This window comes from Aspergillus karnatakaensis (assembly GCF_047715665.1).
Source record: "Aspergillus karnatakaensis strain CBS 102800 unplaced genomic scaffold BJY04scaffold_65, whole genome shotgun sequence".
Classification (NCBI taxonomy): domain Eukaryota; kingdom Fungi; phylum Ascomycota; class Eurotiomycetes; order Eurotiales; family Aspergillaceae; genus Aspergillus; species Aspergillus karnatakaensis.
In genome coordinates this window covers 175492-200515 of record NW_027395777.1, presented here as the reverse complement: position 1 = coordinate 200515, position 25024 = coordinate 175492, and the positions used below count along the sequence as shown (strand labels likewise).

Here is a 25024-nt window from a genome sequence, read left to right as displayed (position 1 = left end):
GGGGGAGAGGGGAAACTGGAAGAGAGAGAGAGAGAACGAACCATAAAATTGAACCCAACCATCAACAACACCAGATAAACCAGCAGCAGCCAGTGTCGTTTCAACGCGACCTTGCCCTCCCTCACAAACGTCTTCGAAACGTTCCCTCCTCCCTCACCTTCCGCACCACCACCCCTCGCAACCTCCTCCCTCATCCTAACCCTCTCCCTATAAGCCTCCGTCTCCGGCAAACACAACCGAAAAACAATAACAAAAACCGGCAACCCCCCGGCAAACCAATAAAACGGCCTCCACCCCTGACTCGTCGTCCCCACCAACGCCCTCGCAAACGCGGTCGCAAGCAAATACCCAAACGCATACCCCTGCTGCAACAACCCCGAGACAATACCTCTCGCTTCAACGGGGCAATCCTCTAGCGCTGTCGCAGCCGCATTCCCATAGAGCCCGCCCATGGCGATTCCGAAGAGCGCGCGGACACCTAGGAACTGCTCATACGTCTGCGTGAACCCTGTGGAGATCTCGAGGATGATGAAGAGGATGTTGTTGATGATGAATGGCCATTTTCGGCCGTAGAGGTCTGAGGCTATGCCGAAGGTTATTGCGCCGATGCTCCGGAGCATGAGCACGAGGGTTATGCCCCAGGTTATGGAGGAGATGGGCTTGTTGAATTCGGTGGCGAGTTCGCTGGTTGTTAGGCTGACTGTAAAGAAGTCGAGGGCGTCGAGGGTCCAGCCGGCGAATGCGACCTGGTTTCTTTAGTGTTTGTTTGGATATAGTATAGATAAAAACTTATGTGTGGCAGGGTAGACTAACCGCGAAAAACAGCCACTGCTGGCGATTCAACAGCGCCAGGGCCTGGAATGGGTTCGGCGCTTTGCGCATGGGTGGTTTGAGTGTGGGGATTCGTGATTTCAGGTACTGAATTGTGGTCTTCCAGGTTAAAGGTCTGTTGTCGGCCAGTGAGCTGGAGCTGGGGCTGGAGGGCTCTGCGATGTGCCCCACAGCTGGCTTATCCTGAGTGCCGGGGTCGGACATGGTGGGTGGTTTGGGTCTCAGGCTCAATGCTCAGTATACGAAGGAGAGTGTATAAGCGCGGGGAGGACGAACTGTGGGAAAGGGAGCCGGGGGACTCGGGGAGTTTATGAACACTGAACAGTGAAAAGCTTCGGCTAGACTGCGGACTTGAGTGACTGCCGACTACTGGACAGGGTCAGCACGAAAGATAACCCCGCAGAAAGAACAGCCAGTTGGATGCAAGTGGCGCTGCGGGCTGCCGATCTGTTCCCTGGTCTGGTTGTCTGGTCTGCGCTTTTGAGTTCGATGGACATGGTGACGGGTGCTGAGTCCTGACTTGATTCTTTGGAGGATTTTGGTCGCGGGAGACGGTATGGTACCTTGATAGATCGAATAGCATATGATTTCTTTTTTACTAGATCGATGTTCGAAGTCATATTGAGGGGGTCAGGAGTCAGGTAATCCCAAATCCTCAATGTCGTCTCACTCTCCAAAGTCCAAACACTCCACGACCCACGAGAGGACGGAGCATCTGGGGGTGGGGGTCTCCACACAGTCATGGAGGAGGAAAAAGCACCGACCACGACCACAAGAACACCACCTGGCTACGATGTAAGGGATAACATTGCAGCAAATTTTTTATATTGAATAGAGCCCTTCTCATACTATTAATGCACCAAGAAATACTCCAATCTGGCCACTATTTCCCTTAAATCACCGCCTTTCTTTTTTCCCAGAATTCTATGCCGAGCCGGCTTATCTCGACTTGGCTCTTGTGCCAAGGAAATCACAAAGCTTGACTTACCTTCCTGTTTCAGGCTAGCTTAGGTACTTCCTCCAACATTCGAGGTTACATCGTTTCGTCAGGATGACCTCCAGCCTCTGAAGTTCTGCTACCTACCTATTTACACCCTACCTGGGTACCTAGGTAGTTATGAAGTCCCTACAGATTTTCAATGAGGATAGGCAAAGAAAACACATGTATCCACATTATGTATTCATGCACGCTCTAGCAGCGACGCAACAATCTATATCCAGATTCCACTATATACAGTCCAACCACCCATCACCCGCTATGGCTATGGCTATGGCAATGACAGAAAAGAACAAAAGTCACTAGTAATAGAAACAACTGTAGTCTATCTGAGCTCTGAAACCCATGCGCTTGTTTGCATGCTTTGCAGTGATGGAAACGCCGACTAGACGCTAGAAAGCTGAGAAATGCTAGATGAAACAGACAAAACGGCATGTCGTCATGGCTTTTTCTTCGTGTGGCTCCCGGACTCCGGCGTGCCTGGGGTTTCGTCGCCTTCGACGATCTTCCAGAATCGACGCAGGGAGAAGCCGCTGCGGAAGAGGTAGATGCTGACGAGCCAGCCGGCGAGGATGTTCACAAGGTGGTGGAGCAGGTATGCGTAGGAAACGCCGTAGATCGCTGAATAGACCGCAATGCAGAAAAGGAGGACGGAGGTGATGTGTTTGATTCTGCAGGTGTTAGTCTGCGTCTGATCAAGTCATTCAAAAACACATACCGTGAGGTGACCCTGGGGACCATCGAGCCAGTGGTCATGGTCTCCACGAGGATGATAAAAGGCATGATGGATAGCACATTATGATGCGATGAGAAAGGCATGAACCAGTGAACCACAAGGTTGTGGGCCCACACCAGGAGAACGAGAATATTAATTGGGAGAACCCAGAGCATTAGAATGAATATCGAGTGTGCGTAGTTGGCGAAGTTGTAATGAGCCGTAGATCGCTGCTTCAATTAGTAGGGTTCAAGAGATTGATATAAGAACGTACCGTCTCTTTGGCGTGCCATTGGGCCCGCACGCAGGTGGCTAATTGTACAATACAAGCCACTAGATAGGCAAATTGGTATGGAATTGCCGTCGATACGAGGACCAAAAGAACGGCCATCTTGATGAGTCGTCTTCTAGGAGACGGCGCGGGAAAGACGGGGAGAATCCTAATAAGTCAGTAATGTACAGAAGCGACGTGAAGCAAACTCACCCCTTATCATCACGTTTGATATAGCCAGACTTGCTGTTCCAGAAACCGTACACGGCAGAGAAAATGTGAAGGAGCAGGAGAAAGACGTAATTGAGCAGTACACAAACTCCAATGCTGATTATGCCGAAGAGCGGCACGAGAAACCAGAAAAATGCGTCTTGCGAGCCAAGAAGAAGGTCGTTCTTCGTGAAGTCGAGTGGTGTCTCTGTTGAGTTCGTCTGCCAATGGAAAGGGTCATCTCCGGTTGGAAGGGTAGTAGATGTGGCGAAAGAAGACGCCAGCAGTGACATTGCAAGCAATAGGACGGGCATGGAGGATCGGAGAGCGCTATCGAGGCCCTCGGAAAAGGTAATGAAAAAGCCAGTATTGTCGTAGACTTGGAACTGCTTGCGCAGAGCTAGCGCAACCACGAGGAGTGGGAACGCAGCAAAGACAGTCCTGTACCGCATTACTAGCTCACCAAGACTACTAATAATGTCGACCTTTAAAGTAATGTCAACGGTAGAGTCGCTGGTAGGGTCAGTCCATAACTGAAACGAAACCCCATTCTGGCTCGTCTGTCGGAGGGGCGGGGGCATAAACGGCGCTAGTCCGTGCAAGTTCACGTTGACCTTGTCGACATTGACAAAGAACTTGGACTCGTGGGGATCCGGTATCGACTGCCGTAAAAGGGGAGCAAAGAGCTCTTGCGGATGGCCCGCTTTGTGGTGACGGATGACTCGGAGCTTGTAGTCCAAGAGACTCGAATACAGAGCTGGAATCTTGACTTCAGTGAGCATTGGCCGGTGTGCCGGAAGGCGGACTTTCAGTCCAGCGCCCAGAAGGCCACCCAGGCCGATGCGAGCTTTCACAAGAGCATCAGAGCTGTCTGAAAACTCGGCAATGACCCATCCTTTAGTTGGTGTGCGTGACTTATCAACGACGGCCACGAACTGATGCTCTGCCAAATCTTCTAGATCGTATTGAAGGTAAGAGAAGGGTTTGACGCGATCGTAGGGTTGTTTCGAGGTGCGGGTGGATGCGGGAAGGTGGATTTCGTCAACTGCAGCATTTTTGCAAGCAAGACGCGTTGAGCCCTTGCCATCGGAAAAGTCCAGGTTTAGCGCAAACCCCGGTGTCGCCTTTCCATTGTGCAAGGGCAACACGCTGCAAAACAGGACTTCCAAGCTACCTTGCTCTCCAGTCTTGTCCAAACGCTGATCGGAGAGGAGGGTGAACTTCTTTCCTGAAACTCCTTGTGGCGGAACGGGCAGAAGATGGACGTTCGGGCCTGTGCGGTGGCCGAATTCGCGGAGGACCAGCCGCTGACCTTGTGCGAGGATAGTGTTGGTTTGGTCTTCGAGTGTCAAGAGAGTGCTTGGTTCTGTGAGCAGTTAGCAAGGTAGTCGCAACATGAGATCAGGAGAAGTACCATTTCGTGGGAGTAGCCTCTCAGAGACAGACTCCAGTCCAGTGAGGTACCATTTCTTGAAAATGCGCATCCGCTCCGCTCTCGGTTTCGTCTGGCTGGCTCGTCGTACATCCACAATCTCGAACAGCGATTTGATAATGGCTTTTCGGAACTGGTCGCACCATGTAATAGACAAATGGTCCATTCCAATCCAGACATCCGGCATTGACGAGCTGAACACGGTGAAACCATGAGTGTCCGGGACAAGCGACGAAATGCTGGCGTAATCGGATGGTACCACGTTATCGCGCGAGCCACCCGCGATAGATATTAATGTCACATGCCACAAAGGATTGTTGTTCGCCCAAGTCTGCGAGTACGCCTTGCGCCAGTAGTCATTGATCTGTTTGTAGGTGTGGACGAGATCCGAATCGAAGGAAACCGGAGCCTTGGCGTGCGGCGCAGACATCGTGATGATTGTGTTGACCGAGTTCTCCTGGTAGTTTGCCATTGTCAACGCAGTACGCGCGACGATCCCACCCATCGAATGTCCGACCAAGATTACAGAGCTCGGATCCGGTAGGTCCGAGTCTCTTCGTGTCCGGCGTGGATCATGGTAGAGCGAAAGTATGTATGCCACGGCTTCGTTCACATATTCGGCTTGGTCGAGGAGCGTTTGTCCATGGAAGGCTGCCATATCCTCGTTGAAATCAATCATGAAGAAATCCAGGCTGCGCGTTCCGGTCTTCCGTCGCTCCTGATCATGTTGCACCACCTGGGCATAGTGTCTCGACGCCTCGGCGGCCAACGATCGAACCTGGCGATAGCTTCCAGCATTTCCGGGGAGGAACAGAACGGGGGCGCCATTCAACTATGCGATAAGTAATCATCAGTAAGCAGAATCTAGCGACCTTTATTTGAACTCACTCCTAGGTTCTCATGGTTGTACGGATCCACGCCTTCCTCTCGGTACAGGAACAGATTATATTTGCTAGCAAAGCGCGTATGTTCCGTATCAAATCCCACCATGCGAAGAAAGGTCGGGCTCATTGCCGGTACCCCACAGCCATTACTCCCAGTCTGAAGGGCGGAGAAAGATCGGAAGATGGAGAAGAGGAAGACGCAAGCGAAGATTGTAGTGATCGCCGTCAAAATCGAGCATGACCAAGGACTGCGAAACCGGGATAATCGTGATCGCTGCGGTGAGTCCGGCGACGCCTCAATCGGCAGGCGTTGGGGGGTTAACGGCATGACGGGTGAGTATCGGGGATCGTGGGATGGCCAGGTCGCGGTGGTCGAAGAAGAAAGGGTCCTCCACGTGCTTGAATTCCTCGAACGGGGGGTAGAGTTTCCGTTGGTATCTCGGCGGAGGTCGATGCTGGTCCCGGTTCTGGCTACCTCAGATCGTGGTTTTTCTGGAGGTTCAGAGCCATGATTATGTTCGCTGGATCGAGAAATCAGAGGATCTTCGGCATCGTCCACAGAAGGCGAGCCAGACGAGCGACCGTGCATTGGAAGAGACAGAGCCCGTGATCTGCACTCATCCAGCACGCAGGGGACCGGTTGGGGAAACTGGTAACCGCAGTGGTTGGTGGTTCCTGACTGAGGGCGGCAAGGGGATCAGGGGGGAAAGCTCAGGAATGCGCTTGCGCACCGAATCCGGGGACCGAGTCGTGACAAGCGATCAAACAGAACGATTGGACGAGTCACAGGTGGTAAGCCAAACCCCAGATTGTTGTGAATTTTCTTTTGACGTTGACGATGGGAAAAAATCAAGGCAGCCCCTAGGTGTCTTCCGAACGTGGTAACGAGCGGCAGCGACCGAAGACGAGGGACGAGTGGCGCGCAATCGAATGGACGCCGAGAGGCGAGATAAGGAGAGCAATTGTTCTCGCACGAGGGTAGAAAGCGAATGTGGGAACTTTGCAGAGGGCGGACTTGAATCTGGGTGAAGCTGTCGTCGGTCGTCGTAATCCAGCCAGAATGTTGCCATCTCCGCTGGCTCGGGTTGGACAGTCCCTGCTTGGCGCCCTGCCACTACGCCTACATCACCTGCAGCTCAGCTCTTCCATTTTAGATGCTTTTGCTACCGTGCTGTGTGTATTGGAAAGGGGAAATTGGACACTATACAGACGCGTCTTGCAGTCCCTACTTAACGACAAGAATTCGAGGCAAGGGACCGAGACCAGGATGTCTCGGCAGTCTGCCAAGAGACCCTGAGATGACTGCTCATTTCCGGCTGCATACTGAGGCCTAGAGTATGTGCTACCGAGTACGTACGCTGTGCATATTATGTGCTTCTGTCAATGCATTGACATCTCAGCATCTCAGACGCATGTACTGTACATCTCGAATCCTGGGGATCTTTGGATCGATCAAGCACTGGCGCTAAACCAGATCGGGTCATTCACCACGAGCGGGTCCACTGGGGCTTGAGAGCTTACGAGCTTCTGTTCTATACGAGTTGTCATGTCAAGGTATAAATGGATGTACCTGGCCGTGGGGTCATCGTTCTCTTAAGAACGATATTTATTGTATTGCGATAGCGTCTCAGTACCCCGTTTCTCTACAATGACCAACCACACTCTTCTCCACAAAAAGCACAATTCCGCTATTGCGCAGCTCATTGTATTCTCCGCTATCCATGTCGTTCAATTCATTTTGAGACTAATTCAGGAGCGCCGATATTGGCATCACACCAGACGGCGAAGTAATGTCTGGTGCTTCGCATACTCCTGGTGGGGGATGATAGGCATCATTGCTCAGCGTATGACCGCTTAGCAAATAATGCAACTGCAAGATACTGATAGGTGGTAGTTCGCGCGGCCGATGCAGCTATAATGATGCCTATCAGATATCTAAGCATGCCAGTGCTGATTACTCGGACTATCTTGCAAGGTCTGGGGCTCACATTTTTGCTGTTCGAAGTCAGCCTAATTCTCCTCCGCAGGTATATGGGACACCCTATACTCTGGAATAGAGTAAGAAGAATGAAGATACTAACTGGCTGTAGCGGACAAGCCGGCCGAACGGGTCCCGGGAACTCGAGGCACCCTGCTCATCTACGGTTTACGCTTCACTTCTTTCGTTTTCCAGCTTTCATTTCAATGGTCATGGCCCTGGTCGGAGGCGTCCTGAACGTTCGCTCCTGCGAGATATTAGGAGCTATTGGGAGAATTGTCTTTGCTTTCACAATTATTCTGGTTTGGTATATCGTGCTTGGCATGGTGGCAAGATCCCGCAAGTTTCTCTCTGCAGCAGGGTATCAGGCTGTGCTTGTGGTTCTTGCATCGCTACCGTTTTTCACCGTGAGGGCTGCTATTTTCCTGCTTGGGGACTTTCAGACTCGTAAAGTGAGACATGATGTTGGCGATGCTGGCTTGAGGGTTGCGATGGAACTTCTGTTGGAGGTTATTGTCGCGGGCTTGTTGATTGTAGCCCGGGTAGTTGCTGAGCCCTTGTTCGCTCCACTCCCTGAGATTACCTTGGATTAGAATGGCTAGCTGCGGAACAGGCTTGAGAAACACCTGGCCTGGAGGGACGGCTGCAGAGTCAGAGTTGTATCACCTATTATATACGCCAATTTCAAGTTTCTTCTACCTTGCATCAATGTGGCCAACCGAACAAAACACAACTCACTCACTCTACGAAAATCAGAATTAGCTCTAGCCTCCTGAGGGTCTCCTTTGGTCACCCTCACCCTCCTCCACATTATAATCAACACCTCCTAGCCCCAAGTCACTCGTTCCAACACTTAATAGCGCCCGCAGACTCCTCTATCCCACCGCAAGACACCATTCCACCCCATGCGCCAGTCAACTGCTCTCTCCGAATTCTCTCAACTGATAGGGATACCAAGAAAAAACAGCCTGCTTAGTTCTAGAAACAGGTCTAGGTCACTACTTTCAGTGGCTCAAGTGCAACGGGTTAAACACATTCCTCAGAAAGTCCCAGGCAGACAAGCCACAACCAATTTCAAAAATTATCCTCCCTTAGCACAGCATAAAACTCCGAAAAGGTTTTCAAGCAACCCTCAATCCACTTCTTGGTAACAGGATCCGCAACTTCCCAAGCGACTCGAAGCGGAAACCCCATCCGGTAAGGCCCTAAAAGTCCCTGCGCTGTAAACTCCACTGACTTGCAAATCTGGTCGCAGAAATAAGCAGCCAGGCCTTTATGTTCGCCTGGATGTCCGCACGCCGTTAGGATCTCATGGATGAGGACCATGTAGGAGTAATAGCCGCAGTAGATAGTCGCGCTGTTGACGTCGGAGTACCAGAGGACTGTCGGGTATATGGTGTCGGGTGTGGATGAGAGGACTTCGTAAGGGAGTTGAGCTTCTTGTGTGAAACGATCGTGCCATGATATGAGCTTTGTCTGGAGGTCGAGTGCGTCTTTGAGCAGGATTGATATCTTTACTAGGATTGCTGGGTCGGTGAGATCTGCTTCTTTGATGCTGTAGAGTCTGTGCACGAGGCTTGGGGAGTGGGAAAAGTACGTAAAGAATTCTTCCACGAGGTCGTTGAGAGCAGTTGAGAGACCACCATTGTGCTGTTGTTTCATTACCGCGTGCCATTCTTCAGAAGCGAGTAGGCACTCGTCGCCACCGAAAAGGGAGTACATGACCTTTCATTCAAGGTAAGCATCAAACTTTCTTGTGAGTACGGCAACGTACAATCAAGCCACGGGAAGCCTTCAGCAATACGCTATCAAAAGGGGTCCTGAAGGATGACACCCCTCTTGCGCTCGTGAGTTGGGTGAGTCCCTTTGCGTGCTTCATCCAGACATCACCGCTTTGTGTGTCGGCAAAGAGCTGGTATTCATTAGTTATCAAGTAATTAGGAGTCTGCCTGAACTAACCTCGTAGATGCACAGAAGCAAGACAGAGCAGTATACTTCGGATGAGAGCGACTCGGACGGAGTGCTCAATGATTTTCGGAGCCTGCTCAGCGCCACAAGATAGGCAGATCTGGCATACCGCACCGCTTGCTTGTTGATTGTCACGTTTCCAACGTGGTGGGCCACGAAGGCTTTCATAGTAACGTCTAATGTTCCGCTTCGGCCGTAGAGCTGCGGGAGGAATAGAAACCACCGAGAAATCACATAGCCTGAGGTTGAAGGGAATGGCTGTGACATCTCGTCAGTAAGTCTATCAAAGCATTGCGTAAGGTTCAAGCCTGCATGACTTGGGGAGCCCAGTGCCATCTCGCTTGGAGTGATAAGTGAGGTCTCAGTTTTGCAGGGAATAGCTTTTGTTGATATAGTTCCTCCGCCATCTTGTGCCTGGTCCAGAGATGACTGTCTCGATTTGCGTCGAGAACGATAAGGTTTTGCAGTAACGAACTTGAAGCCTCGATTATACCCAGGACAGGGCTTTCCGTATGTCTCGCATCTTGAGCATCCAGGCAACCTTTCATCGCACTGTTTGTGTGAGAAAGAGCGAAAAGGTACGCTATTAACAAGATACAGACCTTAACCCGCCGTTTCACACATAGTAAGCATCCAGTACTTCGCTCTACCATGCTGGAGCATCAGGAGTCTCTCCATATGAGGTTTCAAGAGCATGGACATTCATTTTGCCAGATAATATTCGAAGCTGAACACGAACGGGGCGAGTTCAGATTGCTGCCTGGGTCACGGTTACTGGCCTCAGGCACTAATGAACTATCCGGGTCCCTGCAGACCAGTGCAGAGCCACAGTCAAGCCACAGATAGAGGCGTGGCGGTGCAGAGTGAGGTACGTAGTAAGAAATAACCACCTAGGTATTGTTGGTTACTCTTCCGTTGAAAGAAAAGTAGCTTGGATAGACTGTTGCTCTCAGGCTTCGGAGCTGGCCTACTGATTGATGCTGTATCGTTGTAGTATGGTGCGTAAAGCCTCGTGTATCCACAGCAACTCCTGCAGCTCGCAGTAGGAGATCCTCGGCACGAGCTTATTTCCTGCAAGTCATCAGCATCAATCAGTAATTTTCGCCAAAGATGATGATTTAGTCTACGTTTAGGCCGATGTCGCTCATTAGACTTCTTGAGATGTATCACAACAACGTTAGTTGTATTTTGAAACGGCTTGCCTCCTTTTGAGCCGTGAGACGCGATACGAATCTCAGCTGGAGCTCGGGCTGATTACCCCTCACCAGCCTCTTTCTTGTCACCATCTCTCTTCCATCATGGGGAACTCTGAACAGCAAGCCACAATCTCTTTCAAACCCATGGAGGAGAGCTGAAAACGTCCAACTCAGCCACCTGAGATAGGCCTTCTGAATGGACAACAGACCCTGTGCCATCTCTTAGCGGGGATACTGCGCCTCTCATTATTTCCCGAGCCCCTCGATTTTGATGACCCGCCGAGCCGCTGATGGTGCTTTCCTCCGCCAGCCGTTCTCTTAAATATCTCGCTTTCCCGGCTGCTTCCTGGCCTTGTTTTACATCGGCCTGACCTATTATCTATCACTCAAGCCTATCACTTTGATTCTCTCCTTGATTCCCCATCCCGACCAGCGCATATTTCCCGCAATGTCATACAACAATCAATATGGCGGCCCACCCGGCGGCGACCAGGGCTACTACGGAGGTCAGCAATACGGAGGCCAGCACGGCAATTATCCCCCTCAGTCACACGGCAACTATCCGCCTCAGCAACAATATGGTGAACAACAACCGCAAGGCTACTATCCTCAGGTAAGTCTCACGCTTCTACCCGCTTCATCCGGAACGCATGCGACAGTCTTCTCGCCAGAAACAAGAAGCAGCATGCTGACTATTATGCGCTACAGCAACAGCAGCATTACAATCAACCTCCGCACGACTCTTACGCATCCGGATACCAACAAGGACACCAGCAGTACCCCCAGCAAGGCTACGAGCAGCCTCCATACGGTCAACAACATGGCCAACATGGTCAACACCAAGGACCTTACGGGCAAGATCCCAACGCAAACTACGGACACGACCGCGGACACTCCCCATACCCTCCTCAGCAGCAACAACACCAGCAGCCCCATGGTGGCGAGAGCAACTCCTACTACGGCGGTCACCAAGGCGGGTACGCCCCTCAGCAGGGTCATGGGCCGGTGCCGGCTGGTGCTGAGGGCGAGAGAGGCCTTGGGTCGACACTGCTTGGTGGCGCTGCCGGTAGCTTCCTAGGACACAAGATGGGCGGCGGAGCCCTGGGAACCGTCGGAGGCGCTGTTGCAGGAGCTGTCGGGATGAACGTTGCATCTAAGATGTACGTTTAGTTATTTCCTTTGCGCAAACCCTTACTGACTGATTGGACAGGCACAAGAAGCACAAGAAGAAGAAGCACGGCAAGCACCGAAGCAGGTCGAGCTCATCCAGCTCTAGCTCTAGCTCTAGCTCTGGTTAGAGGCCGAGTTCGAGTTCTAGCTCTAGTTCGAGCTCCAGTTCCAGTTCCAGCAGCTCCAGTTCCAGCTCTAGCTCTGGTTAGAGGCTGCACTGAGGCGAACGCTTTCTTCTATTCTCATTCGGCTATCCACGATTACGACTATGCCTCTGAATATTTGTCTCTTCGTCGCGCGCATCGTTGAGATGAGCTGCTTATCATCTTTCTACTGCAACCTATTTTGTATCCTTAGACAATTATCCCTTACGATGGACTTATCTGGAGACCGCCGGATCTTTGCCATACAAACGTATTCAGTAAGCCATGTGGATCCTCTGTAGATACACCAGAATTCCTCCACTCGTAATGTCTCGCCACAACTTACCAACCAACAAAAATGCTCTGTAGAGCGAAGATTCTATCCACACACACACTGTCATTAATCAGTGACCAACACGTGCCCAATATTCAATATCCAACAAACTACCTAGGAGTATGGCAGACGTTGATTCTAGAATGATGCAAGTGGCGACTCGCCTCGTCTGGACCCGATTCGAAACGGGAACACAAATCCCACGACTCATGATGTACGACCGGGCTAATCTCCCGAGAATTCTCCTGCGCTTCCATGAAACCCTTAGGTTGAGCCTCGGTGGGAACGTGGGTCCGGGTTCATGGTTTTGCCATGCAGCCGCTGGTTCTGGGCTCGGTTTATGGAGTACGATTGGATGGGATACTCCATATCGATCGTGGCAAATAGCGGGATGGACCTCAGGAATACAATGTTATGGCGGTTGTTTCGATCGAGTACTTTGTGTGGTAGTCGGGAGCTGGAGGGGTGTGGCATGATACTGCCTAGGCGTTAGGTAGGTAGTCTACTAGGTATTGTCTAAGTATAGACAGACGGGCACTAGATTGTGTAGAATATAGGAACTACCAGGGTAACGAATGAGACTCGCGAAGCAAATATTATCTTCAAAGAAAGGGACGGGAGATGAAAGACGCAAGGCCCTTTTTTTTTTCTGTAATCGACTCGCGGGCATTTGGTGCGTGAGCCGCCATCTCCGTCATCTTTTTAGCAACGCTTATGATACGACCCGACAGGACAGGGGCACAAGCCTCCCGGCAGGGCAAGGCAAATAGATGAAAGGGGTCAAGACTTAAAAGGAGTGTTCAGTTCGGAAGAACCTTCGCGGCTGATGGCATGTGGTATCTACCAAGAGCGTACGTAGACTGGCCGTCAAAGAATCACATCCCCGAGGTAGGTCCGGGGGTTTGTGTGGCTGGCTTGCTAAGAATATTTCTGTCCTCGGTCTGGTTGGATATGCTAAGATTAGGCCCGAGAAGAAATTTTTTTTCTGTCTCTGTCCCTTTGACAGCAAGGTTCTGGTTGCTTTTTTTTTTTTTTTTTCTCTCTTCCTATTCTTTCCTTGGATAAGGCTGCAGAAGGCCCTGTCTGGACTTCGCGTCTGAGCCCGCCAGGGTGTTTGTTATTAAAAGCACTGAAAAAAAGTTGACTTATCGATAAGATGCAAGAGAAAATCAATGAAAATCAATAGAATCTGGATGGATAAGGTTAAGGGGGTGGAGATGAAGCTGGATGGTTTCTTTTTCCTGTTGGGAATTATTTGCCACCATCGCATCCTGGGCCCCATCCGCCTGAAATTTCGCGGGGGATAAGGAAATCTTAATCCGGAGGTTAGATACCGTATCGATAAGGAGTTTGCTGCGAGACTAGCGACTCGATTCTCATCACCATGACTTCTTTTAAAAAGTTACTTTGCGGATTGACCCTCTTCAATTTTAAATTCCTCAAATGATAAGATGCGGTGAGTGGTGACTGGGCTTGCTGGCAAATGGCGGTGTTGTGTGTCGCGTCAAACTCAGCCCATCGTTTCAGGTGCCAGGGATCTGATCTGAGTCTGACTGCTCGAATCCGGATGCGGGTGCGTTTTCTTGTCGAGATGATTGCGAATCTACCTAGGCCGTGTCGAGAAGGGGGTTTTTTGCCAGGCTTTCCCCTGAATCTTCAGCCAGCTTGTTCGTATCAAGGTACAGTACAGATAGTCGAAAGGATCGAACTTGGTTGGTTCGAGACATCTTCACTATGTACTCGGTACATCTCATCCTGCGACTCTCCAAAATTCTAGGGTATTTTGGGAACGGGATAATTTAGGGTTCTCCCTACCTTTTATTAATCAAATGCCGGGGATAAGGTAGTGTGGTGGTAAGAAAGTATTTGGATCTCTCCGTGCTGACAGAGTTACTCCGTATATAGATTATAGCCTCATTACTGTACAACTTCAGATCCTCATAATCTGATAGTACATATTACTCATCACCTTCCAGGCAAACCAGGGAACGAAGCGAAAGGACTGTTCTGCACTGCCGACTGTTCTGCACTACCAGGGCTGACTCCAGACTCCAGACTCCAGAGCGATCTAAAGGTGGCGCCAGGAATAGTACGGAGAAAGGATCATTATCTGGGGAAAGCGGAGGGCTAAGATTAAATCTCAGAGCATTTGATAATGAATGGAAGTTTTTTTGAGAGGATTTTGCGAGTGGTGTTAGTCTAAGGCCCAAGGGGGAAGTTTATGCTCGCAATTTGGGCATGCCGATTGCTCTGTTGTCGAGGTCAAGGTCTTGGTGATACTTTTTTGGTCTAATATCACGCTGTAGCCCTTGGAAATGAAAGAGAAAGTTTTCGCTATTGATTTCGGACTGTTCCGAGCGATAGAATAAGTGGCAGCCTTGTGAAAAAAGGTTCACTGCCACAGGGCGATAAGGTGGTTGGAATGGGAACGACAAAGATTCAAAGATAGGAACCAATGGCGGAGAGGGCTAACCTGCTAAGTAAAGAAACTCTTTGCCAGCCATGGCAACGTGCCAGAGCGGACAGGCGAATCAGCCAAATCAGATGCGGCCTGAGGCGCTGGTCAGCCAAATCGGGTTAGGGAGGGGGAAATCAAAATTTTTTAATTCTTGGACCCAGATTTATTTTTTTTTCGGGCGGCAAAAGTTGAGGGAGTGGGAGACTGGCAAAAAAGTCTGCAGCCACCACACAAATTCGAGATAAATAACTGCCACCCCTCCTCTCCTCTTCCCTCCCACTCTCCCTCTTCCTCCCCCATCATCCTTAATCTCTTACAGAGGTGTGGTCCTCTCTTTACTTCCACCTTTTTTCTTTTTTTTCTTGTCTCTTCCATATAGACAAGCAGGGATCATTAGATTTCCTTGGTCGCTGTGTCGTGTTATCGGACACAGTCGTCTTACTGCCCTTCTTCAAGATACCCCTGATAGAACGTCGATACTCGTTCTCGGTTCTTTGAATCATTTTATACTCCTTTTTTTACACTCAAAAGTTCGGATTTTACGATTTCAGCAAACATAAAAATGCCTGCCGTTGATGTTGCCTCTGTTCCCGCCGTCTCTGGCAAGGAGACTGCTCAGTCCGTCGCTGTGCTCGAGGACCTCTTCAAGAACCTCAGTGTTGCCTCCAGCCAAGATGAGGTGAACGCTGCCGCCAACAACCTTGCCCACCTCTTCTCTGGCCCTATTCCCGAGCAGACTCTGCCCCTCAAGTAAGTTCACCGTCTGAGGCATGTTCGCCACGAATACCAGCTAATCTGGTCGCTACCTACAGGGCTGTCGAGACCTTCGAGAAGCAGCTCGCCGAGAAGAAGGATGCCACCATCCGTGAGCGTGCTCTGGATGCTATCCGCGCCATCGCTTCCCACGCTACCATCTCCCCCGCTGTTGAGCCCCATCTCGTCAGCCTTCTCGAGCCCGTTCTTGTTGCTGCCGGTAACAAGAAGGCTACCCCCAAGGAATACCAGCTTGCCGAGGACACCGCTCTCGCCATCGTCCAGGGTGTTAACGCCAACGCTGTCAAGGCAATTCTTCCCGTTCTCATCAAGGCCATGGCTGCCGACAACCGCACTGGACACATCATCACCGGCATTAAGTGCTTCGAGCAGCTTGTCGAGTCTTCGCCCGTTCAGCTGTCTTACCGTGTCCCGGATCTCATCCCGGTCCTCGCCGATGCTGTGCATTTCACCGATAAGAAGATTAACAGCCTGATCCGCAGTGACCCTCCCAGCCTGCCAGGACAACAGACTGCCGCGGACAAGGACCGCAAGATTGGTCTTCTCGAGAAGGTTTGCAACCTGGTTGTCAACAAGGATATTGAGAAGTTCATTCCCCAGGTCGCTGCCTGTATCGCCGACCCCAAGGAGAAGAAGATTGCCGAAACCGTTCACTTGCTTGGTGCCACCACTTTCGTCTCCGATGTCACTGGTCCCACCCTTGCCATCATGACTCCCCTGCTTGCCCGAGGTCTCGAGTCTACCGTGTCTCCTTCCGCTGAGGCTACTGCTGTCAAGCGTAAGTCTGCTGTCATTATCGACAACATGAGCAAGCTTGTCGAAGACCCCCAGATTGTCGCTCCCTTCATGCCCCTCCTGCGACCCAAGCTCGAACACAACGTCTCAACTATTGCCAACAGCGATGCTAACAAGAAGTCTCGCGATGCTCTCGAGACTCTCCTCCGTGTTGGTGGTGTCGAGAACGGTGGCCCGAACCCCCAGATCTCCACCGCTGGTGACATCGCCACTATCTCTCCTATCATCAAGGACATCCTGACCTCCAAGATCAAGGGCTCAGTTGACAGCGTCGAGGCGGTCATCACTTACATTTCTGCCATCGCCGGTCAACTCGTTGATGAGCAAGTTAGTGAGATCATTAACTGGACTCAAGGTATCCTTCCTTTCCTCACCACTCTTGTCGGTGAGGCCGAGGCCAAGCCTCTCGTCGACACCATTCGCAAGCGTACCTCCCCTGTCGTCGCTGCGGGCGGTGATGTCCTCTCTGACGAGGAGGAGGGTGAGGATCTCTGCAACTGCACTTTCTCCCTTGCCTATGGTGCCAAGACACTGCTCAACCAGACTGCTCTCCGTCTGAAGCGTGGTCAGCGTTACGGTCTCCTCGGCCCCAACGGTTCCGGAAAGACCACTCTCATGCGCGCTATCAACAACGAGCAGCTTGAGGGTTTCCCCAAGAAGGATGAAGTCAAGACCGTCTACGTTGAGCACGACCTTGACTCCGCCGACACTGAGCAGACTGTTATTGGCTGGACCATTAAGAAGCTGCGTGATGTCGGTCTTGATCCTAACCAGTCCGAGGTCGAGGCCAAGCTCTTGGAGTTCGGTTTCCTCCGTGAGCAGTTCGAGGGTCCTATTACCGCTCTGTCTGGTGGCTGGAAGATGAAGCTGGCTCTTTGCCGTGCCGTCTTCGAGGCCCCCGATATCCTTCTCCTTGACGAGCCCACCAACCACTTGGACGTCAAGAACGTTGCCTGGTTGGAGAACTACCTCATCAACTCCCCTTGCACTTCCATCATTGTGTCTCACGACAGCAAGTTCTTGGACCACGTCATCCAGCACGTCGTTCACTACGAGCGTTTCAAGCTCAAGCGTTACCGCGGTAACCTGAGTGAGTTCGTCAAGCGTGTCCCCTCTGCCCGCTCCTACTACGAGCTCGGTGCCAGTGACCTTGAGTTCAAGTTCCCCGAGCCCGGTTTCCTCGAGGGTGTCAAGACCAAGGCCAAGGCCATTATCCGTGTCTCCGACATGAGCTTCCAGTACCCCAACACCCCCAAGCCCCAGATCACCGACATCAACTTCCAAATCTCCCTGGGTTCTCGTATTGCCGTCATCGGTCCCAACGGTGCTGGCAAGTCTACTCTTGTCAACGTTCTCACTGGTGAGCTGCTTCCCACCACTGGTGAGGTCTACCAGCACGAGAACATCCGTATCGCCTACATCAAGCAGCACGCTTTCGCCCACATCGATCACCATCTCGAGAAGACCCCCTCTCAGTACATCCAATGGCGTTTCCAGACCGGTGAGGACCGTGAGACCATGGACCGTGCCAACAAGATCATCACCGAGGATGATGAGAAGGCCATGTTGAAGATCTACAAGATTGAGGGTTCCCAGCGCCGTGTCATTGGTGTCCACGGACGTCGCAAGTTCAAGAACACCTACGAATACGAGTGTTCGTTCTCGCTCGGTGAGAACATCGGCATGAAGAACGAGAAGTGGACTCCCATGTCTACCACCGAGAACGCCTGGATTCCCCGTAACGAGATTATCGAGTCTCACCAGAAGGAGGTCGCTAAGGTCGATGAGGAAGAGGCCCGCAAGAACAGCCAGTTCCGTAACCTGGTTACCAAGGACATCGAGGAGCACTGCGAGCAGTTCGGTCTCGACGCCGAACTTGTCTCTCACTCCCGCATGCTCGGTCTCTCCGGTGGTCAGCGTGTCAAGGTCGTCCTCGCTGCCTGCACATGGCAACGCCCCCACGTCATTGTCTTGGATGAGCCTACCAACTACCTCGACCGTGACTCCCTGGGTGCCCTTTCCAAGGCTCTTAAGAAGTTCGAGGGTGGTGTTGTCGTCATTACTCACTCTGCTGAGTTCACTGAGAACCTCACTGAGGAAGTCTGGGCTGTTCTTGACGGAAAGATGACTCCTTCCGGCCACAACTGGGTTCAAGGTAAGCTTCCCCCCCTTGATCACTGCTCCTTATTGGAACTAACATGACTGCTTTTAGGACAAGGATCAGGTCCCCGTCTCGAGGCCAAGGAGGGTCCCGATGAGATTGTTGATGCTATGGGCAACAAGGTAAGCTTCCCCCATGTTTTGACTATCTTTCATCACAAATCAGTTCTAACTCGTGTTTCCCTCTAGACCAAAGTTGAGAAGAAGAAGATCCTCTCCAGTGGAGACAAGCGCAAGCTCAGGAAGGAGCGTCTTGCTAAGAAGAAGCGCGGTGAGGATGTTGATGATGATGAGGACTTCTAGATGTTTCGCCAAAGGATTAATTTAATGGCTGCGAGTTCAAAACTTATAGAGGTTATGATTCAATGAATTTCCGTTTCATTTCAAATGTTCCACTCGTTCTATAAATCTAGTTTGTATCAGCTAAGGGCATGTTATTTGCCCATTGCCTAGGTGTCATGTACCGCCCCCCGGGTGCCATGATATATCCTGGAGACTTGCGTATTTCCTCCGAAATGTCAAATGCTCCCACGTCAAAGGCAAGGTCTCGAGCGTGTTGATTATTATATAGGGTATTGACATTGATATTATGTTTGATCAAGATCTTTGCAACGCTACAATGGTGACCGAGAATCGCAGCGCGCAGGGCGTCCCCCTGATCACTGACCGCGTTTACATCTGCTCCATGTTCTAAAAGCAGCTCGACATTCTCTGAATGGCCTTGGTGAGCGGCCGCTATGAGCGGAATTCTCCAGAGGTCCTTGTCAGGGTTTGGAGGGTTCGGGTCGGCGCCTCTTTCCAAGAAGAACCGCACAACCGCTGTATGTCCCATTTGCGAAGCATGGTCAAGTGCTGTTGTCGTGTCATCCTCTAATCGCCTGTCGACGTCGGGTACTTTCCGGGCCAGAATTTGTACATCCTCAACCACCATTCCGTTATATGAGGCAGCTCTGAATGCGCGGAAGTAGTGCTCAGGCCCATAGCCACAGGATCCCTCGTGATTCAGGAGGATGCGCAGGAATTCGCTGTTTCCTCGTCGTGCGGCGATTTGGAGAGCGCAGTCGAAATGGCCGTAGCCTGTTGCATCTTTGGCCCCGAGGTCTAACAGGAGGTTCAAGGCCTCGGAGTGGCCACCTAGGGCAGCGGCTTGCACTGTTGTCCCGAAGAAGCCGGTGTTGTCGAGGGCTTTGGGGTTGGCTCCTTTGACTATGAGATCGCGTATGGCCTCCAGGTGCCCGCCGCAGGATGCAGCCATTAGAGCCAGGTCGAGGTCGGAAGCTCCGTGCTGGAGAAGGATAGTGGCAATCTTGAAGTGCCTACTGAGGTAGGCTGCTGCCAGTGCGGTACCGAGGACTCTCCCCGTTTGGCCAGCAACATAAGGCCTGATTTCAAAGGCGGGTATCTCGTAGTACGGAGGCTCGCGATACCGGCGTGGTGGTTCGTCGAGGCGATAGTTGACGTCGGCGTTGTTTTCTAGCAGAAAGTTCACCATCTCCTCGTTTCCTTCGGATGCGCCGATCAGCAATGGGGTGCCGTAGGTTGTGCTCACGGCGTTGACATCTGCGCCGAGTCTCAGCAGGAGCTTGGACGTCTGGAGGTGACCTCTCCAAGCAGAGAGGATGAGAGCAGTTGTGCCACGGTCATCGGTGGCATCTATCAGATCTTCATTCTCGGACAGCATTCTCTCGATCACATCGTCGTGGTCATTTAGCGCAGCCACGTGGATGGACCGTAGTGGGAAGGGTACCATATGATCGTTCACTATATCCCAGTAATAATAGGCCCAACCATTGAATTGGCCGCCGCTGTATATTGTGTCGATGAGGCCTTCCATTGCTGCGCGCTTTGATGGAGGTGCATGCTTCCAATGATCAGCCCAGTTGACCACCGCGTAATCCACGAAATTCCGATGCGTGGATCTTCGCAGGGCAGGGAAATCCTCCATGGCCAAGTATCGAATGCAGATCTCGGCCATTAAGGCTTCTGCACTTGTGGCTATCGAGGAGCCATCCTGCGGCTGATTGAAGGGGATACCATTGTTCAGCAGACATTCTTTGACCGTCGGGTCAATAAACTCGACCTTATTCTTGTTGATCGTTATGAGGGACTCACACCACTCCGGGAGTTTTTGCCGTAACTTATCCAGAGGGACTCTGGTCCTTGCAGTCGTTCCCTTACTTGAGCCCCATGCCGCTATCCCCATCGCCATCGCCATCTCTTCAAGGCTCAAGGGGTATCGAGCCGCAAGCATAATCTGGAGAGCATTGCTCACCTTCGAGCGTACCCCGAGACTGACCTGTTCGAGCATTCTTTTGTACACCGCGTCCATGGAGACAGGTAGGCTGGCAAGAACGACCTCGTCTGCATCGAACACATCCTGAAGAGCAGCTGCGATGGAATCCAACGCCAGGTTCAGCCAGCGATATGTGCGGGGTTTCTGTTGGAGTAAGTGGGCCTCGAATTCCTGCTGCTTTGCATCAGAGACTTGCTCGCGTTTCGCCAGTTCCTTCAGCCTGGCTCGGACCACAATATCAACCTCATCGCCGAACTGGCTCTTGCTACCTTCGACGAACTCGGCATAGCCCGAAAGCTGATCTTGGAGACTGCGTTCGAGCTGCGTATCCCGACGGCTTGTGAAGAGAAACTTCACGGTTGCTGGTGGATTTTCCTTCTCTTTTTCTTCGTCCAAATGCTTCTTTCTGAACAGCCGGGCTCTGGCATCGCCCGTCTCGCAAAGAATCTTCACCTTGGCGATTAGCAGATCGCGGTCTTTGGAGTCGCACTCGTGTAGTGCATCAAATACAACCACTATCGTTTCAGCCTCGCTATCAAGCACGGCCTTTTCAAAGATCCGCCAGAGCTCAGCAGTATCCCTCTGCACACTCTGTCCGTACGCCCCAGTCGAAGGAAGCGCATTTTCCCGCAGGCCCGGCTGCTGTTGGAACAGCTGGTGCAGGATTGCACACATTGCGGTAGCCAGGTTATCCCTTCCATCCTCACTGCCAAAGAAGAAGTAGCATACTGACTCAGACGGACGGTGCATTCTCAGTTGAGTGTCTACAAGATGTCTTGCAAGTACCGATTTTCCATGATAAGGGTCTGCTGAAACCAAAAGAACATTCAGTGGGCGACTCGACATCGGATCACGGCAATATCTCCAAGCGATATACTCAGGGCTGTTGCAGACCCACTGGCATGTTCCCTCCACGGCCCTTGGGTAGCTGTCTTTGTGCTTCTCATAGCTCGAAGTCTTAAAAACCTGGTGGGCTTTTTGCCGCTTTTCCTCCTCGTCGGCCTCGCGGTTCTGTTCTGCTTGCTTCAAGGCTCGTTGAGACAGTGCCTTTATCCCTTTCACGTCCTCTCTTACGTCCTCCAAGTGGGCTAGTATGCATATTGGTAAGCGAATGACATCTTCATTGGGCTAAGCTACACTAACACTCTAGGCCGGCTTACCAAGTACTTTGACGATGAGCTCCTGCTGCGCAACACCCTCGGCAGAGACGCGTAAGAGCAACTCTTTGGTGAAAGATGCCGCGACCAAGGCAGCGTAGCCCTGCCAGGCTTTGTGCTTATGCGAGTCCGCATAGTCACATATGCCGCGGATGACAAGACAAGGAAACTCAGAGACCATGCCTGCCGCCTCCATCTCGAAGCAGAGGGCACCTCCAGCTAGAACACGGAGTTCTTCTCTCCTTGCCGCGTTCTTGATCACCGAGTTGCCTGAGGCGATTGTCCCGTAGTGCACGCGTGGCCTGCCATTCTTCCGCGGGTCTCGATGAATTTCGCGCTCGGGGAGGCACCTGTCGCAATTCAGCTGGCCATCCGGGTGGTCGTACTCAGCTTCGAAAAGTCGGTCCGTTCTGGGGCCTGGACGACCCATTGTCTCCATATACTCCCCATCGTCAATCTCCAGCGCGCGCTGCACGTGCTCCAGATACCGATGTTTGGCTCTGCCGGCGGTAACGGCTTGAGCGAAGGACAGCAGCAACGGCGGGGGATTGTTCAAGGCGCCGATCCGCTCGGATCCGGAGAGCGTCTGCTTGAGCATGTCATACTGGACAACCCCGGGAGAGGCTCCGTTGGGGTAGCCGACGACCACGTCGGCGAGTCTGATGTCGACTGCAGGGGGCGCAGGGATGCCTCCTCCAATGCCGACCATGAGCGCAAATCGCAGGCCAGAGGAGAAGGTACGGATCATGTTGCTGATCGAGACGGCAGATGTCGTGGTGCCGAATTTGGCTAAGAGAGTTACTACGACATTGTGCTTGCCGATTCTTCCTAAGAGGTACATGTTGCTGTCGTTGGGAGGCGTCACCTCGGGGTGTCCATACTCCTCATCGAGCATGAGGGTTGCTGCTTCGAACTCGGCTTTTAAAGCGCATATCCAGCCGACCTGGAACTCGCTGAAGGGAGGAACTGGGGCCATTGTTTGTTTCAGGTTAGAGATTTGGTGAGACAGTGATATTCAAGCTGACGGTGATTTAGCGTAGACTCATAGAGGAGCTTTGACAGCATTTATAAACCCTGGGAGAAGCTCAGTGTAGCGCTCTAGTCAGCTCTCCATGGTGTAAACTGGACTGAGGGAAGTTTTGGGGAGCCGCCTGTTTCCTCATCATATCGGCCAACATCCTTGTCTAGCCTGCAATCTAATGTGCTTCTCCGCCTACACCATTGCGCTGGATCCAATCATGATGGTCTCTCGCTCGTCTTTTTCGTGTCAGCACAAAGGAACCTGTTGCTATTGTGATACGTCTGAGATACTTGATAAGACACTTACAATCTGTGCTAAGACAGGGATTCACAGATAAGATGTCCCACGGACGTGGTATCTTACTCTGTTTGCGCCCTACTGTCAACGAGCTGGATACCGTGCCGTTAACCATTATCTAGACAGCTACTAGAGTCTAAAACACTTTATGAAGCTTTATTGATGATATGTTTGATCTGCGTGATAACAGTATATTAATTTACTCCCACCATCCCTAATCATTGAACCCTACCTAACCATCCCAACCAACACCTTCCTCCCTCCATCTAAAAGACCAAAAGACTAAAACAAGCCAATTGTAATATCCCCCTGAATAACCGCATGCAGCTCCAACGCTACATCAGCCCGCAAATCTAGATTAATCCGCACATTCAAACTCGAGTCCTTCTGCGGCGGCTTCTTCGTCCCTGCCGTTGGCGACGTCACGCCTCGATCGCCCCAGGGGCCGGGAGGGGGGAGGGTTTTCTGCTCGACGAGTGGCTTTGGTTCTGCTTCTGCTTGCTTGTTGGTTGGCGTTGTAGACTTTGTGACGACTTTCTTGGGCTTGGGGTTGGGGTTGGGGCGCTTGGTAATTTCGGTTTCGTCTTCGCTGCCGGTTTTGTATTCGTTTGCGTCGCTGGGTGGTGTTAGTTTATTAAAGAAAGGAAAGAGTGTAGATGTGGTGGAGTTGGGATAGGGAGAGGGTCAGTAGCAGGGTGGTGAGTTAGGTACGAGAACCTACCTGTCGTGGTCTGCCATTTCGAGTAGGTAAGTTAGGGCTGTTTGCTTGATGCTTGCGAGTCCGACTGCGTTTTGATTTAGGGGGTCTGGAGTGGTAAAAGGTGTAGTTTATGAGAGAGAGAGAAGGACGAAGGAACAGAATAGGTAGGGAAACCCTAAGTTTTCCATTAGGTACAGTTTCCAATGGAGGTACATTCACCCGTGATGTCAACGATCTCGCCCGATGCTACCATGACGACCTATCCTCCACCATCCCAGGTACATTTCCGTTTCCGGCAAAGCATGCCCTAGAACCAACTAGTTAGTGTCGACAGACTGGTTTCTGCACTCTGCATCCTTATATCCAAACTAAAGGTCGAAATTAAGTGCTGTTGGTACTGAGTCCGCATAAACATCAGCCCTAACCCAGCCAAAATGGTCCTCGGCATAGCCATGATGGCAACAATGGTGCCTACAATCCTCGGCCTGAACGAAGCCTCCAACGCAACCAGGAACAGTGAAGAGAATCGAAAAGAGAACGCGAGGAAATCAAGAAGCGGCTTGCTTGCCGTCTGCAATCCTAGTGAGGGATCGCTAAGCCAGCGGGAACAGGTTCATAATGCGAAGGTTTATTTGGGTAGGGATCATAAGGTATGTTCTTGCTTTCAGTGTGCTTTCTCTATACACTTCTGCAGGGTTTTATTTATTTATAGGAATCCGAGGAAAGAGTGGCTGATTGACTTCTCCAAGTTATATATATCCAAGCACCCAGATGCATCGATGACACCCTTCAATGGCCACTTCTACAATCATCCAGATTTCGAGGATGATAACCTTAGCGGTCTCGTTGCGATGAGTGCAGAGGATAAACCGCTAGCTCGATGGATATTCGTTGACCAGGAAACAAATGAGGTGCGCTGGGGTGGCCGCGCGGATTCAGAGGGCCATGTCTGTGGTCCGTTTGATCTGGCTGTGGGTGACGAGTGGCTCGTACTCAACGATACTCAGAGATGGATGGCTATAAAGGGTTCAGATGCACAATTGCCCGAGGACTCAGATGCATCGTATGATCCTTCTGGAGAGACATGGCAGCTGTATTTTGATCTGAGCGGGATGGAAGGGGAGGATCTGCCGAGTGGTAGTCAGAAGATGAGGATTTTTCTGAGGAGGATTCTGGCGCAGTACTAGCAACCGATCGCCTCTCACGTCAATTCGATGATATATTTGGTGTAGATCATGAA

The 25024-nt window shown here is 51.5% G+C and overlaps 10 protein-coding genes across 10 annotated transcripts; 5 read left to right on the top strand and 5 right to left on the bottom strand.

Annotated features, from left to right (window-relative positions):
• Nucleotides 1-41: 41 nt before the first annotated feature.
• Nucleotides 42-1035, bottom strand: BJY04DRAFT_222959 (major facilitator superfamily domain-containing protein; the record flags this gene model as incomplete). Its single annotated transcript, XM_073717550.1, has 2 exons — nucleotides 42-746; nucleotides 814-1035. Coding segments are annotated over 2 exons (927 nt in total), but the record flags the coding sequence as incomplete, so codon positions are not given.
• A 1232-nt stretch (nucleotides 1036-2267) lies between these two features.
• On the bottom strand, nucleotides 2268-5929 carry BJY04DRAFT_222958 (GPI inositol-deacylase; the record flags this gene model as incomplete). Its single annotated transcript, XM_073717549.1, has 6 exons — nucleotides 2268-2499; nucleotides 2547-2773; nucleotides 2818-2983; nucleotides 3028-4390; nucleotides 4439-5288; nucleotides 5345-5929. The coding sequence occupies 6 exons, from the start codon at nucleotides 5927-5929 to the stop codon at nucleotides 2268-2270; spliced, it is 3423 nt and encodes a 1140-aa protein (XP_073566442.1).
• On the top strand, nucleotides 5655-6890 carry BJY04DRAFT_199750 (uncharacterized protein). The gene is made up of 2 exons (XM_073712823.1): nucleotides 5655-6132; nucleotides 6195-6890. Exon 2 carries the CDS (start codon nucleotides 6401-6403, stop codon nucleotides 6635-6637), a length of 237 nt encoding a protein of 78 aa, XP_073566441.1. The 5' UTR covers nucleotides 5655-6132; nucleotides 6195-6400; the 3' UTR covers nucleotides 6638-6890.
• Nucleotides 6891-6988: 98 nt separating this feature from the next.
• On the top strand, nucleotides 6989-7911 carry BJY04DRAFT_222957 (uncharacterized protein; the record flags this gene model as incomplete). The annotated part of the gene is made up of 3 exons (XM_073717548.1): nucleotides 6989-7184; nucleotides 7235-7367; nucleotides 7431-7911. 3 exons carry the CDS (start codon nucleotides 6989-6991, stop codon nucleotides 7909-7911), a joined length of 810 nt encoding a protein of 269 aa, XP_073566440.1.
• Nucleotides 7912-8392: 481 nt separating this feature from the next.
• Nucleotides 8393-10096, bottom strand: BJY04DRAFT_231518 (Zn(II)2Cys6 transcription factor; the record flags this gene model as incomplete). The annotated part of the gene is made up of 4 exons (XM_073719555.1): nucleotides 9889-10096; nucleotides 9278-9838; nucleotides 9093-9230; nucleotides 8393-9043 (listed from the first exon to the last, which is right to left on the bottom strand). The coding sequence occupies exons 1-4, from the start codon at nucleotides 9937-9939 to the stop codon at nucleotides 8393-8395; spliced, it is 1401 nt and encodes a 466-aa protein (XP_073566439.1). The 5' UTR covers nucleotides 9940-10096.
• A 693-nt stretch (nucleotides 10097-10789) lies between these two features.
• On the top strand, nucleotides 10790-11688 carry BJY04DRAFT_141030 (uncharacterized protein). Its single transcript, XM_073708684.1, has 2 exons — nucleotides 10790-11095; nucleotides 11197-11688. Exons 1-2 carry the CDS (start codon nucleotides 10931-10933, stop codon nucleotides 11650-11652), a joined length of 621 nt encoding a protein of 206 aa, XP_073566438.1. The 5' UTR covers nucleotides 10790-10930; the 3' UTR covers nucleotides 11653-11688.
• Nucleotides 11689-14868: 3180 nt separating this feature from the next.
• On the top strand, nucleotides 14869-18704 carry BJY04DRAFT_199740 (putative translation elongation factor eEF-3). Its single transcript, XM_073712822.1, has 4 exons — nucleotides 14869-15337; nucleotides 15400-18311; nucleotides 18369-18439; nucleotides 18506-18704. The coding sequence occupies exons 1-4, from the start codon at nucleotides 15150-15152 to the stop codon at nucleotides 18617-18619; spliced, it is 3285 nt and encodes a 1094-aa protein (XP_073566437.1). The 5' UTR covers nucleotides 14869-15149; the 3' UTR covers nucleotides 18620-18704.
• A 3034-nt stretch (nucleotides 18705-21738) lies between these two features.
• BJY04DRAFT_199739 (5'-methylthioadenosine/S-adenosylhomocysteine nucleosidase family protein) lies at nucleotides 21739-23214 on the bottom strand. The gene has a single exon (XM_073712821.1). It carries the CDS (start codon nucleotides 22740-22742, stop codon nucleotides 21756-21758), a length of 987 nt encoding a protein of 328 aa, XP_073566436.1. The 5' UTR covers nucleotides 22743-23214; the 3' UTR covers nucleotides 21739-21755.
• Nucleotides 23215-23286: 72 nt separating this feature from the next.
• BJY04DRAFT_140976 (uncharacterized protein) lies at nucleotides 23287-24020 on the bottom strand. The gene is made up of 2 exons (XM_073708683.1): nucleotides 23806-24020; nucleotides 23287-23700 (listed from the first exon to the last, which is right to left on the bottom strand). The coding sequence occupies exons 1-2, from the start codon at nucleotides 23820-23822 to the stop codon at nucleotides 23367-23369; spliced, it is 351 nt and encodes a 116-aa protein (XP_073566435.1). The 5' UTR covers nucleotides 23823-24020; the 3' UTR covers nucleotides 23287-23366.
• A 198-nt stretch (nucleotides 24021-24218) lies between these two features.
• On the top strand, nucleotides 24219-24971 carry BJY04DRAFT_222951 (uncharacterized protein; the record flags this gene model as incomplete). Its single annotated transcript, XM_073717547.1, has 2 exons — nucleotides 24219-24434; nucleotides 24534-24971. The coding sequence occupies 2 exons, from the start codon at nucleotides 24219-24221 to the stop codon at nucleotides 24969-24971; spliced, it is 654 nt and encodes a 217-aa protein (XP_073566434.1).
• Nucleotides 24972-25024: the final 53 nt, after the last annotated feature.

Coding starts and splice junctions, on each gene's coding strand:
- BJY04DRAFT_199750 (XM_073712823.1), top strand. CDS start 6,401: ATGTTGCCATCTCCGCTGGCTCGGGTTGGACAGTCCCTGCTTGGCGCC.
- BJY04DRAFT_199739 (XM_073712821.1), bottom strand. CDS start 22,742: ATGGCCCCAGTTCCTCCCTTCAGCGAGTTCCAGGTCGGCTGGATATGC.
- BJY04DRAFT_199740 (XM_073712822.1), top strand. CDS start 15,150: ATGCCTGCCGTTGATGTTGCCTCTGTTCCCGCCGTCTCTGGCAAGGAG. Junction 15,338..15,399: donor GAGCAGACTCTGCCCCTCAA/GTAAGTTCACCG, acceptor CGCTACCTACAG/GGCTGTCGAGACCTTCGAGA. Junction 18,440..18,505: donor TTGATGCTATGGGCAACAAG/GTAAGCTTCCCC, acceptor GTTTCCCTCTAG/ACCAAAGTTGAGAAGAAGAA.
- BJY04DRAFT_141030 (XM_073708684.1), top strand. CDS start 10,931: ATGTCATACAACAATCAATATGGCGGCCCACCCGGCGGCGACCAGGGC. Junction 11,096..11,196: donor CGCAAGGCTACTATCCTCAG/GTAAGTCTCACG, acceptor CTACAGCAACAG/CAGCATTACAATCAACCTCC.